At 45.9% G+C, this 14,814-nt stretch overlaps 1 protein-coding gene across 1 annotated transcript; it reads right to left on the minus strand.

Moving 5' to 3' along the window:
• Positions 1-5,893: 5,893 nt before the first annotated feature.
• Positions 5,894-13,947, minus strand: LOC123098006 (ERAD-associated E3 ubiquitin-protein ligase component HRD3). Its single transcript, XM_044519873.1, has 6 exons — positions 13,309-13,947; positions 11,646-12,134; positions 10,212-10,427; positions 7,892-8,215; positions 7,020-7,262; positions 5,894-6,447 (listed from the first exon to the last, which is right to left on the minus strand). Exons 1-6 carry the CDS (start codon positions 13,870-13,872, stop codon positions 6,253-6,255), a joined length of 2,031 nt encoding a protein of 676 aa, XP_044375808.1. The 5' UTR covers positions 13,873-13,947; the 3' UTR covers positions 5,894-6,252.
• Positions 13,948-14,814: the final 867 nt, after the last annotated feature.

A 14,814-nucleotide genomic window follows, 5' to 3' on the forward strand; every position in this document is an offset into this window, starting at 1 on the left:
ACGTTCCAAATAACGACCCGACCGAACTCGGAGGAGTAATGTTAAAAGCAATTTGCACGGAGCGCCACAAAATTCTTGCCAACGGGCATGCGATGGTTAGAATACAATGTGTATGCTAAGCATCCAACAATTGTTCGAGTCGGCCTATCATTGTTCGGCGGAACAACCATTTGTTGGGTATCCACGTACGACACGACAACGTTAAGCTCAAAAGCTGGCTAAATGTCTCAGCTTGAAATACATGAATGACCCGTTGGGACCGTGGCGCACAAGCCTATCGCAACCAAGAAGGCAAGCAACCTATGAACTATGATGACAATAGAAACAAGCACTCTTGGATCCATGGGAGCTCTTTTTTGTGCTGGTCGCGCCTAGCCACGACGCCCGTGTGAGAAAGGTCGAACAAAATGACTCAAAATTATCCTTACATGGGGGTTTCAAGGTGAAGGAGCACACGATTTTCAGCTATCAAATGACCGCAAAGGCGGGCGACCCTTCTTTGATGGTAAATTTACCATCAAGTGTTAGAAATATGCCCTAGAGGCAATAATATTTGTATTATGGTATTTCCATATTCATAATTATAGAGTTTATATTCTATACTATAACTACTATGATCCTGGAATATGTGATTTAGTGGAAAACTCATATGCATGTGTGGAATGATAAACGGCTAAATAAAAGGTTCTTAGTCAAGTGGCAACGTGGCGGGGCGAGGTTGGTGGAATCCGGCGGCTCGGGTGGCGGCGCGGCCGCTGGCTGCATGCCAAGTGGCGAGGTGGGGGTTGGCCGCTCGAAAATTGAGGGGGTGGCAGCAACTATAGGTAGGAGAAGGGTTAGGCTAGGGTTCCGAAAATGGAAGTGAGGCAGGGCTTAAATAGGCAGGGGTCTAGGTTTGGGGGATTTGAGGCTGATTTGGACCCTCCGGTCGCAATCGGACGGTTACGGGCAGAGGGGGTGTTTGTTGGGCTAAGTGGGTTGTGTAGAGGGATCATGGCTGAGATGAAAGGGAAGACGAGCGCCCGACACAAGATTTTAATACCGAAAATGTCTGACGATTAAACCGGCAACGGTGCTACACAAGTTTAATGGTTGGGTATTAAACGACCTCTTAATGCAACAAAATTTTACAGGCGGTCTACTTACAAAATAACAAGACCACACGTCAACTTTCAACCCATTCCGAGAACGTTTTTATTCCCACTTAGAACATAATTATTAGATGAAATCGTGGGCTCGTGCAAGTGTGGTTGGCCTCGGAACGGTCAATAAAAGGCAACAGGAGAAACGGCAACTACGAACGGATGCAAGTTTTGGAAAATGATGGCAAAGGAGTGCCGATGCAATGTGAATGATGCGATGATGAATGCAACAAACAAATAATTAACACGACTATCATGAAAAACATGATAGGCATCTCGAGCGTCGGTCTCGGGCTGTTACACTGTAGTAGTGGTTACCAGCCTCTTCATAGTGTTCTTGTGTAATCATGTAGCATAATTTTTTGTTGCATAACACGTCCCTCTACAGTCAAAGGGTTTAAGTGGTGTTATTGAAGTCTTATCGTCCATCCATAAAAATGTCGGCGCTTTTCGCTTATTTATCAAAAAAATCCGCAAGTGGCAGCAAAGGCTTGAACACTTGAGAACTACCTCGGTTGGATGTGGTCCGTCAGCAGAGGAAATGGTCATGACAATGTAGTTGAAAGAAGCTTTATGTCAATAGGAAGTATTCGCGTGTGCAATGATTGCACAAGGGGTTGTAATACTGGTTATTTTCAAGCCCAAGTAGTGCAAAGAAAAAGAATGAACCGAATCACTACTCTCCATAGAAGAGATATTCTATTTGTGTTGGTCTGGATGATGTAAGGGGAAAAATTCTCAATTTCTACAAGCCTTTGTATCACTCACAAGGTTTTAATGAGATGCACAAACTTTTAGATGTTGTCACTCCTCGCGTCTCAGAGCCTATGAATGAACTTCTCGGAAAAGTTCCTGCGGTCGAGGAGGTGAAGAAAGCATTGTCTGACATGGCACCGTCAAAGACTCCGGGAGTTGATGGTTATCCTGCTAGTTTCTACCAGCATCACTGGGATATTCTAGGGGCTGATCTTGAGGCTGCCCTGTTGGAATTCTTGATTGGAGGGGAGTTACCGTTGGGACTTACTGATATTGTCGTCACATTAATCCCAAAGGCCTGTAATCCTCAAATGATTTCACAGTATCGTACTATTGCCTTATGCCCTATCATGTACAAGATTTCAGCTATGGCCATTGCCAACCGGTTCAGAGGCTTGTTGGATGAGATAGTAGGAGAAGAATAATCTACTTTCGTACTAGGACGCTTGATTACTGGTAACGTCCTAGTAGCGTATGAATGTGTCCATGCTTTGAAGAAGAATAAGAAATGTAAGCTCACCTTTCTTACGGTTAAACTAGACATGTTAAAGGCTTATGACAGAGTCGAGTGACCTTATTTGAAAGTAATGTTGGTCAAACTAGGCTTTCCGGATTGATTTGTGCCATTGATAATGAAGTGTGTGCCTTCAGTAAGATTCACGGTCAAAGAGAATGGGTACTTGCTACATTATTTCACCCTTAGAGCATCTCCAGCCGTGCCCCCAACAAGGCCTCCCAGGCGGCGCCGAAAAATCGGCCCAGTCGCGCCCCCAAAGGCCCAATTTTCGCCGACTTGGGCCGAAATTGGCGCCTGCGGACCCAGGCCGAACCCGGCGCGCTGGGGGGCGCTTGGGGGCGCCGGCCGAATCGTTTTTGGCGCGAAAATCGACGGGCCCTCCTTGGCAGCGACTCGGCTCTTCTCGTCGCTTCGTCGTCCTCATCGCCTCGGTTCCCGCGGCGGAATTAATGCCAAAGCTGCCGCGCGCTGCCGTGCCGGTCAGCCTCCTCCATTGATGCTTCACGGGCGGCGCAGTGAAGACCGGACGACGCGCGTCCCTCGCCCGCCACGCGTACACACGGCGGCTCCGCCTATATAAGCCGCCCCCTCCCGCACCGGTGACGCACAGACTCTCCACCACCGATGCCCCCGTTCCTCCCTCTCTTCTCGCCGTTTCCAGTTCACCCAATGGCCGAGCGCTTTCCAGCCGATGGCACGGCGGCGAACGGTTTCGGCCGCCGCCACCTTCACGAGGACGAAGCTCGGCTTCTCTATGAGGCCGAGTACCCGGTCCCGCCGGACATGCGGGTGCTCCCGGCGTGGAGGATCAGCGCCGGCGGGGTCCCGGTGCCACCGCCACCCACCGGGGCGGCGCGTCGTGCGGAGATCGCCCGTATCCGGTCCTCTCTGCCGCAGGCGGCGAGGGAAGGGCCGAGGTACATCCCCGACAGCCCGCTGTGGAAGCAGTACTTCTGTCGCCGCCACACCGAGCAGCTCGAGGCCACCAACGGCGTCGTGCCCTCCGGATGGCTCAACTCCGACGGCCGCCGCCGATGGTGGGGCGTGCTCGGCCGCACGCTGGAGGCCGTCCTCGAGTACATCGAGGGCGGCAACACGCCCAGGCTGGAGTACCCCCCCCCCCCTCCTTCTCCCGCCGGCGGGGGAGCTCGTGGACGCCGAGACGCATGGACCCGGCGTCCTCCTCCTCGTCCGGCCGCTCGTCCGGCTCTCCCTCCCTCCTCCCCATCAAGCCGGAGCCCCAGGACACGCCGATCAGCCAGCGCACCCGCAGCTCCGGCGTCCGCATCGCCGAGTCCTCCCCCACCTCTGCCCGGCTCGTCGGGCCGAAGGTGGAGCCCGGCCTCCCCGCGGAGTACGAGGCCATAGTCCGGCGCGGCTTCTCCGACGAGGCCGCCCTAAAGTGGGCGTGGGACGACTACCTCCGCGACGAGATGGTCCGGCAGCGCCGAGCCCTGCAGGAGATAGCCGCCCGCCAGCGTGGGCACGAGGACGAGAACGACGTGGTGATCCTCGACAGCGACGAGGACGAGGACGCCCCCGGACCGTCTAACCCGCCGCGCGTCCCTGGGGAGGGGAGCAGCAGGGACGGCGCCCGCGGAGGAGGCGACGACAACGACGACGACGGCGGCGGCGACTACACGCAGTTCTACAGGCTCCTCGGCATGTAGAGCTTCAAGGGCGGCGGGCGGCGAGGAACGGCGAGGGCGGCGGGCGGCGAGGAACGGCGAGGGCGACGGCGGATCTAGTAGTGTTTTTTTTGTAAAATACTTTTATATATGTATGAACTCGCCGAAGTTTGGTTGAATTTGCGCCTTGTTTGTGCCGGATTTTGTTTTTCAAAAAAACATGGGCGCGGCGACTGGGGAGCATCACGCCCCCAGCTCGCGGTTAGCGCCGGTACGCCCCCCAGGCGGCGATTTTTAGCGCCTCCTGGGGGCCAACGGCTGGAGATGCTCTTAGAGGGGCGGAGGACGGGGTCCCCGTATCTTTTTCTCGTATGTGCTCAAGGTTTCACTTCTCTTGTGAATAATAATGGCGGAGCATATATTGATAGAGGTATTCGGGTTAGGGTTCACTCACCATGGGTCAATCATTTACTCTTCGATGATGATAGTTTGATATTTAGAAATGCTAAAGTGGAGAGTGTTCATTGGTTAAATGAAATTCTTCGGGTTTATGTACCATGTTCTGGACAAGTTGTTAACCGGGAGAAAAGTTATGTTTATTTCAGTCCCAACGCTTCGCAACCCTCCGCACAAACTTGAAGCAGCTTCTGAGGATTATTGCGGAAGCATTATCGGCACGGTATATGAGGCTGCCAACGGCGGTTGGCTGGAGAACAAGTGGCACATTTGATCATATTGATAATAGGATCAGGACTAAGATTCAAGGTTGGTCAGAGAGGAACTTAGCTTGTGCAGGAAGAGAAGTGCTTTTGAAATCAGCAATTCAAGCGATCTCAACATACAGTACGACTTGCTTCCTATTCACAAAGAAAGTGTGCAAAAATATTACCACTTGCATGGCAAAATATTTTGGTGGGGTAGCTCTTTGGATAACAGATCTCTTCATTGGTTGTCCTGGGAGAAACTCGCATCGCCGAAAGCGAGGCATGGGATTTAAAGATTTCCAACAATTCAATATATCTATGCTGGGTAAACAAGGGTGGTGATTGCTGACTCATCCCAACTCCCTTTGTGCTCGAATTCTTAAAGGGGAATATTTCCCTCGGTGTGATCATGCAGGCAACTGCCCTCGGAGTTCTTCAGTTACCTGGAGATCGTTCATAGCGGGATTGGTGGCATTGAATGTTGGAGTGATCAAGCGAGTCGGTGACGGCTCGAACATCTTAATTTGGACGGATAGATGGATTCCAAACACTGCAACTCTAAAACCAATGGGCCGGTTGGGCAATGATCCATTAAAAAAGTTCTATGACATTATTGATGATTACACCCCAAAAAAACAATGGTTGGAAAACTGATATTATTCGCCAAAGTTTCTTTGCGCCTGATGCGGATGCCATGCTCAATATCCCGTTGAGTTCATCAGGAGGTGAGGATGCATGGGCGCCAGAAAAAACAGAAATTTCTTTGCGCATGATGCGGATGCCTTAATCAATATCCCGTTGAGTTCATCAGCAGGCGAGGATTTCTTGGCATGGGCGACAGCAAAATCAAAAATCTATGCTATCAAATCTGCATATCGTTCAGTTGTGAGTGTAGAGTACTTCACGGAATCCTTCCAGATTCTGTCAGTTTGAAATATCGCGATATTAAAGAGATTGGCCGCTGTGCCTGTGAAGTGTACCAGGCTATGGATGAAAATTCGATGCATGTTGCTTCATTGCACGCATGCTAATGGTTTCTGGACAGCAGCTCATGATCGGCTCCGGTGAAAAGTTCCGAGGCTGCATCCAGATACGCGGACAAAATATGGAGGCAGACAGGATGTGCAAAGCACACACCATCAGAACTAGCACGTTCCGAGTAACACAAGCGCTCTTAAAAACACTTCAACACTTTTACAGGCACATGTCTACGTCAGAAATGGTGAATTTTCACCTGGAACAACATCTCTCAATATCATACATCTACGACCCAGTTCATATCCTAGTCAGTTTGGTATACAAATGTTGTCTAGGCTTGGCCACCGTTTTACACGCTTTGTCCTACGAAAGCCATTAGCATTCCACGCTTGTAGGACTCCAGTCCAGTATGAGCATTCATTTCATCGCTTCTCGCTTTTCAACAAAAACTTGACGCTAAAACTGAGAATAAACAGCCATATGTACCTCAACCAATCGCATCTGCATAGGGGCCCCTCATCTTGGCATTAGTTGGGTGCACCGTCAGGCTGTTGGGGGTTGTCTGCAACCACTTGACGCCTCTGACGCTCTCTCAAGTACAGGACAGTTACAAGGCAAGCAAATAGAGTCAATATTGTTGCGTTCCCTTCATCCATCAGAACATCTTCCACCCATTCCTCAACTACAGGATACATCTCCGGCAGCGAGTCGATAAAATTAACCTGAAATTAAGAAATATTTAGCTACCAACTGCAAGGAGTACAACAATCTAGCATGGTTGCAATACTCAATCTGACCATGATGATGATACAAATACGGCGGCATAGTAAGAACAAAAGGCAGACATCAACCATCAGGTGGCTAGGGATGAACAGACATGTTGGCATATGTAGTGTCAATCTTGAAAGAGCATAACTCCAGGTAACTGGGAGAACTAGAAGTGGTAAAGAAATCAAAAGCTTAGAAGCACAGACTGAAGCCTGAGGCAGTTTGTGAACTGCTGCAAGCATGGTATTTCAAAACTAAAAATAACTTATGTTTGGAAGATGCTACGGTTCATTGGATATGAGCAACCAGTGGGAACCAGCTAAACCAAAAAGATGAGCAGCAGGGAGAGAGCAGGAAATGGACCAGGAAAACAAGTTGCCAAATAATAGCTGCTTAAACGGCAGCAACAGAAATTACCATACAAGGAAACGAACTTGAAAATACCTACAGGTGAACTATACAGACACTTCCTATTTCTTGTATGCAACTGAGCCATGGATGATACAAAGAGAAAATAATGTCTTACCATAAAACTGCCAGCATAGTTTTTCCTTATCCATAGACTAGTTAGTGCGAGCATGACAGGAAGCTTAGCTGCTGAATCCACCTCCACAGCCTGATCATAATATCTTTTTGCCAAGTGCAGATCAAGGGGAAGTCCATGGCCGTGCTCATGCATGTACCCAAGGTTAAACATGGCCTGGGCATTAGACTGTGATTGAGCATGCATATATGCCTCTGCTGCGCGCTCATAGTCCCTCCCTACACCCTGTAACACAGGACAGATTCAATATGTGATTTCAGCAATGATACTATGAAAAGTCTCGAGAGAGTGCACAGTCCCCTAGTACCTCTGAAATGCTAAAGCAAATTTAGAAGCAGAAACCAGACTCCACAACTATGTTGCAGGCGCATCCCGTTTCCAAATACATTTCATGTGTGAATTTATTTTAGAAGCCATACATTTTACTTAGTTATCCAAAAATAGTGGTTTTGGAGAAGTTGTCTCATCAAACATGACAGTTGGTTCCTCTCAAAAGACATTATGTACAAGTGCATAACTTCATAGAGACAGATGGCTTACATTGGGTGCAAACATATGGCTTGTATTGGTGCCACATAAACTCCATACTCTTTTCAAAATTCAGAACACAAACCTAAGGCACTTTATATTATTGTTTACCATGTTTTTAACAATCTGTAGTAGTCATACTAAGAGAAAAAACAAAAAATGAGGACCACATCTCCAACATAAAATATTAGAATTCCTGCAACATATGGTGCTTGATGTGAATATGTTAAGTAATTTTAGCAGAAGCCTGCAATCATCTAGATAGGATCAAGAGGGTACTTGAGAAACGTGTTATACCAACTAACAGTAAAGACCATTTCACATACCCGGCCATAGTAGTAGGCATCGCCAATCAACAGAGCAGCATGCTCATTACCCTGCTCAGATGCTTGCCACCACAAAGCATGTGCACGGAGATGTCTTTCCATATCTGAACAGAAGCCAGATTCTCCCATGCAAATATGTTCATCGCCATATCTATCAAGAATCCAGGCGGCATTGCTTTGCGCGACCTCATACCCAAGATCTGCCATTCTAGAATATAAGAGCAATGCCTTCCCTATGTCGCCTTTTAAATAAGATTCTAGAGCCCACCTAGACATCGAGCTCCAGGGGCCCCTCTCAGCAACAGACTTGTACAGAACTGTTGCCTGAAACAAGAAAGACAAATGATTCAGCCCTTTGATAATAATATTTCGAACAATTCACGTTTCCCTATTTGTATCATAACAGATTAATATCATTAAAACAAACCGACAAAGTATGTTATAGCATTAATGCTTCTGTAAATCAGACTTCTATCTTTCTCTACAGAAACAACAGCTTGATCTGCCTGAGCAGAGGGTTTTCTATTCAATCTTGTAACTGGAAATATATACTTTAGCATGACAGGCCACTTCTTTAATTAATAGACTATAGTCAATTCAAGCAGACATAAAGATGACAAAGAGCACATGCACTCTAAGGGTACGTTTGGTTTACCACCAACACCGGCCTTACCAAAAAATCGGCTCGCCAACGGGATTTGGCTGCCGTTTGGACTAGCACCAAAAAATTGGCTCGCCGGCCCGCCTGGAATGCCTGCGTGTTATTCTCGCCAATTCGTGGGCGCAGAGAGGGCGCGGAAAACGCTCGCCAAATAATTGGCAGCATGCCCTCGCCCTCTCTTTATGTGGGCCTTGCTCCGTTTTTGGTTTTATACCATGGTCTCGCCAGTGTTTGTTAGTAAAAGACATCAGTACGGCGAATTAATCGCATGGGTAGCTATGTGATGACCGAGCAGTTGTTCGAAATCATGGATGGATTTTTTCGTTGACGTGTTGTTCGGATGGATCAATCCCGTGTAAGTGGCTGCCCAAAATAGTTTTGTTACTATACTGGTTTTTTCTTTTCTGCGGGTAGGGACTAATGGTCACAAAACCACTACTAATTATCTTGGTTCGGTCATGATTCTCTATACTCTTGAATGATTATTTTTGGCATATTATAGTTAATTAATTTTTATAGTACAGTAAAACTTAATTTTTTAATGTGTCTCTTTCTTTGTTCGCTCGAGGTACAGCCAAATTAAAATCAAATCAAACACTAATCAATCCAGCTACTCCTACAAAGCATTTCGCAACTCAGCTAGTGGCAAACCAAATGAAGTCTCAGCAATTTTACCATAATTTTGGCAAGTACATTGGCTACAATCCAAACAATGTTAACTTACCAAAATTTTGGTCATGCCCTCACACAGGTCATGCCAATTTTTTGGCTGGGCTAGCTGAGGCACAAACCAAACACACCCTAAATCTAAAGATGGTGCACATGCAAGAAAATAAAATAAAATAGGCCTGCTATAGCACCGTAAAAAAAATGCACGCTTGGCGTATTCTAGCAGACAACTCTATCACGGAGCATTCAGCAATACTTCCATACAATTGCTCTTACAAGCTACGGCATGAGTTCCAAATCAGATTCTTTGCTTGGATAAAAGAAGCAAGTGAAAACAAGTTATGTTTGTCATTACATGCAAGGATGAAGATTGAATAATTGAATAGTGATATTGTCATGTGGTTTATATGTTTTGGCATCATTTTATATCTATAATGTAAGCATATTGGCTTTTTGCAATTCGAATGCTTCACTTTAAGATTGATTCTTTAATTTGAAGACTTCTTGAAATATAGCAGAGCCCGCTGTGCCCAGTGTGTTGTAGCAACATCATCTGCTATACGAAAACACTTGGTTACTCAGTACACTTATTTATACGACACACTATTCAAATATTGTGCGAGACATTAACTGGTAGGAAATAATTCCTATGGACCCGTTGAACTTGGTTGTAGCCTCAGGAACTGAATAAATTTAGAAAGTTTGGAAAGATATATCCATATCGGATGTGATAAATTCATAACGGAACTGAGATAGACTTCCACCACCGGGTTTCTAAGAAAATAAGAAAAGCATCGAGGCACAACACACAGTCTACTCATTGGGCATCTTAGGTGCTATGGTGGCCTAATTACGCATGGCTCATGAGAGCATCCCTTACTCATACACTGATGATGATTTGATAAAGGAATGCTCATTGAAGCATCATACATAATTGTGACAATGGAAGATTTAATTCAGCAATTGATACAACAAAATAATTATCATTACCATATGGAGGTTCCTCTTAAGACCAATTCCTTTTTGGAACAACTTCGCCACTTGATAAATAGCTTTTGGTTGCCCAGCATTTACTGCACGAAGAAAATAATTGCATGCTGTCATCACATCCCTCTTTACACCTATACCCTTTAGATATAAAACACCAAGGTTATAATAACCCCCATGCTCTTTATGGTCAGCTGCAATTTCAAAATATTCCTTTGCCTACAAAAAGGTAAGTAAAAGAATGTAAGTTCCTCGAGCTTATAGTACATTGATTATTGCAATACAGAAAACCAGCAAGATAGTGAAATGTCCAATTTTGTAACTTGCGTTTGTTAATAGCCAAATGGATTATATAAGTAAATTGAAATTTTCATAGGTCTTAGCATTTATTAACAACTAATAGTACAGAACTGCGGAACATTGTCAGTTTGTCACTTGAATTCTTCTCCATCGGCAACTCGAAATATCTAATCTTCATAGTTAATAACATCCTAGCGAACATGGGTATACTTGTTACTATCACTATGTTCAAAAAAATTGCAGTCATCATATCCATCCATTTGAAAAATTGATGTGCATGTGATACTAAACCATTGTCCTAACTTACTCAAAGATGCTCCTTGTTAGGCTCTGTTAACACATCAGCAATACTAGGATAGGGATTGTTTTAATGGTTACTGTTGTTATGGGTGCAACCAAGACTTGGGGTACAAGGAAAGGAAACATAGCCTAATAGGACTCCTAGACCTAATACTAATACTCCTTAACACCCCCCTCAAATGCAAAGCGTATGCAATAGCATTGCATTTGAAGAAGTGTAACACTAGAAAAAATATATGATGATCAATGCAAGGAACACCATCAAGAGTCAGAGGGCAGCGAGAGAGATGCGTATCCGATGAAAACATCATTTATTTTTTACTACTCGCATCACGAGAATCTAGCTTCAGCCAACAGCCAGACCATACGTCACGAGAACCTAGCTTCAACCAACAGCAAGACCACAACACAGCTGCGGAGCTGAAGCAGATCAGGACATAGCCTAATAGGACTCCTAGACTAATACTAATACTCCTTAACAACTTTCTATGGCAGCTGTAAGTCGTGCATTGACAAAAAAGTTGTATGCCTTGATCAAATGTGATCGCTTTGTTCTTCCACAGCAACAGGATCACTGGTGAACTTGTACATCCAGACTACTGTAAAGTCAGACTACTGTAGCAGTATAATTTACCAAAACAGCCTATAGAAAATCTAGCTGGCAGGCAGTATCTCTACCCAATAACAAAGATAGCAGCAAGCATGGTGAAAATGTAGCCACAGAATATTTAGTGCAGGCAAGTCTAGCAGCGGACAGAGTCCACGGCAACAAGCTTATACTGTAGAGGAGTTATGACCTACTCAACTGCATTCCAAATTCTAATACATAATACTTACTTTTGTCAAGTTCTTCTCCACCCCATAGCCTTTCACATAGAGATAACCCAGTCCATTGTAAGCTGAGTACTGTTCCTGCTGTGCTGCAAGTCTCAACCACCTGTATGCTAGGGTGTAGTTTCTTTCCACTCCAGCACCTCTAGCAAAGATCTCCCCCATAAGCTCCATAGCACGTGGCTCGTCTTTCTCCACAGCCTTAGAGAACCAATGATATGATTTGCCATAATCACGTCTGAGTCCTCGTAGTCCATAGTAGTACAGAAGCCCTAATTTGTACATTGCGGCAGCATTGCCTCGTTGTGCCTGGTACTCTGTGATTTGAAAATCTTCATCATCCTCACCACGGGACTTCCTCAAGGCCTCCTTGTTTTCTTCAGTTCCACTGTGCAGCCGAACTGGTTCAATCACTGGTGGCTCCTTCGAGATTAAGGAGCTTGTCAGCGCAGCCTCTGCAAGTTCGGCATATAGTGTGACAGCCTCTTCATACATCTGTAAAAGCAAATCGTTCAAGTCAACAAATATCCAATATTAGCAATAACATAGAGCCAAACTCAAACATGTTCCAGCCGGTCCAAATCATTTGCATAGACCATATATATCGATTGAAAGTGCAGTGGCAAAACCAGAGTAATAAAGATAATTAAAAGATATAGTAATGCCACATCATACCTAGACCAGATATCAAAGCACCAGATTTCAGACTAGACTATAGAACTGAAACAATGACAGTGAGGCATTCATGTGTTTCAATAAAGTTCTGAAATGACGCAAAGATTGCACAATAAAGACAAGCAAGCCAAAGCAATGACATAAATCGGCAAGAAGCTACATGAGCTGAAATTAATGACATATATATGTTTGAACAAACAGAAAACACTATACCCTTTTCCTTTTATTTCATGCAACCAAAACACAACGGTTGATATCCCCACTGTTGAGATACATATGCCATACGAAAGACGGCAGCTTTTTATAGTAGGAACATTGGCACGATATATACCTCTAACCGACAAACTCGAACACCAACAACAAAACAAACCTTGACGTTCTTACTTAGATCATATAAAAGTAAAGTATTGGCAGATATATGAGTCTAGTATGTACAAGGGCATTGGTATGTGAGCCTTAATTGCATGCCAGAGGACTTTCGGAGCATTTTAAAAACTACAGAGTCAAAAGAGAAAAAATACAACTGAACTTCATCAGCCTGATTTGTGTTGTTTTGATCAGACTGCTAGTTATTCACAGGAATACATACATTGGTCCTAAATAAATATGGCCCCATTACTACAGCTCCGAAGATGATAAAGACAGAAGGCCAGTTAAACATAACATCAAACGCCCGTAAACAAATTTGCTGCAACATTGGAGGTAAAAGTCAAAATCATGTTATAAGTTACATGTACTAACTAACAATACCATAGGCTACCATTTATATAAATTTAACAAAACAAAGCCAAAGACTAAAAACGTTCTAAAACACTGAGTAAAAGAACCCATGGAGACAAAAATTCACATATGTCTGATGTTAATCATGTGAGGCTTATCCCTTCAACGCAAGCTAGATAGCTAACCCCCATAAAAAATCCCCCAATCGCAGAATCCCCATTAAAATTAGTTATAATTGCACGAGCAAGCAAACAATCGAACCGAATCACCTCACCTCCTGGCGAAAATAGGCGTAGGCGAGCGCCATCTTAGACTGGAGGTCTCCTGCGTCGGCGGCGAATTTGTGCAGCAGGAACGCGCGCGAGCGGGACACCGGGCGCGTCATTCCAGCTCCGGAGAGGAACGCCAGCGCCGACTGTGCGCCGGGGTGTCCCCCAGAGGCTGCAGCGTCGATCTGCGCGGACGCAGTGGAGAAAGCGGCTTCGTCCCCCGAGGATGCCGCTGAGATCATGGCGCGGACGCCCGCGACGAAGAGCGCATCGGACGGTGGGTCCGGCTGATCGCCCGACGGGGAGGGGGTGGTGGGGTCAAGGAGGGGGATCCAGGAGGACGGGGAGAGGAGGGGGTCGGTGGCGGGGGAGTCGTCCGCGAAGTCATCCCAGTCCTCGCTGTCGCCGTCGGCGGATGGCAGCGAGGGGTGCGCGCCAGAGGGGTCCTTGAGGAAGTCTTCGCCGGAGAGGACCAGCACGAAGGGGCGTACGGCCGCGGCGCGGGGGAGGAGAGCGGAGACGGTGAGGACGGCGAGTAGGAGGAGACGGCGGTGGAGTGCGCCGGCCATCGGAGGAGAACCAGACGAGATCCCGGTGCTACAGTGAGTTTGGAATTTAGGGGGTGCTAACCAATAAGACTGACAGGTGGGGGCCAAGTTTGAGGTGGCCAACGACGGCGCGTCACGTTTTCGCGGTGACGTGTATATCGAGGCCAGGGTGTAGACGTGTACCGCGCGACGTGATTGGCTGGGGCTTGATTATCGCTAGATTTCCTATTTGAGTTTTGATTTCGAAAATACATATAAACCTCGTGAGAGAGCGAGGCTATGCCATTTCATAAATCAGAGTGAAGTGGTTCGATTTATAACGAAATTAGGCGAGAAAACTATATACATCACGTTCGATTGTTGATTAGAGAACACCCGTGTAACATCCTTGATAACCGAAAAAAATAGACCTTTTTTTTCGAGGGTACGCCAATGACGTACCTTAGCTTTATAGAAGGGAGAAAAATATGTACAAGACGAAAAAAATAGACCTAGAATGCAACCAAGCAAATTAACAACGACGCTTCCCGACAGTGCAGTTTTGCTAGCAGCACTCATGCCACCAAACAAAGACCGCTAACCTATAAAATTAACATTCAGCACCAGACACGTTTAGCACCCCACGAATAGGGCGTGAAGCTAACTTGTAGCAATATCTTCAAGGAGAATAACAACGCCCGGGGGGTGCCACCATCGTTTGTCGTCCCTCATTGACTCAAGACATTCATTTAAAGCATCGCGCACACCATCTCACCAAATCCTAGGGAAGGATCTCGCCATGCCATAAACCGCCATGTCCCTCTTAGATCCAAGCAACTATGTGAGGAGGATTTTAAAAATGTGTAGGAATGTGGATTAAATGCATGTTATAACCTTCAAACATGTCAAATTTAATATATATTTTTTGTCTTTCATGTCCTTTCTTCTTTATCCGGAGTGGGTACTGACCGCACGCCGTTGTTA

This window comes from Triticum aestivum, chromosome 4D (genome assembly GCF_018294505.1).
Source record: "Triticum aestivum cultivar Chinese Spring chromosome 4D, IWGSC CS RefSeq v2.1, whole genome shotgun sequence".
NCBI classification, from domain to species: Eukaryota; Viridiplantae; Streptophyta; class Magnoliopsida; order Poales; family Poaceae; genus Triticum; species Triticum aestivum.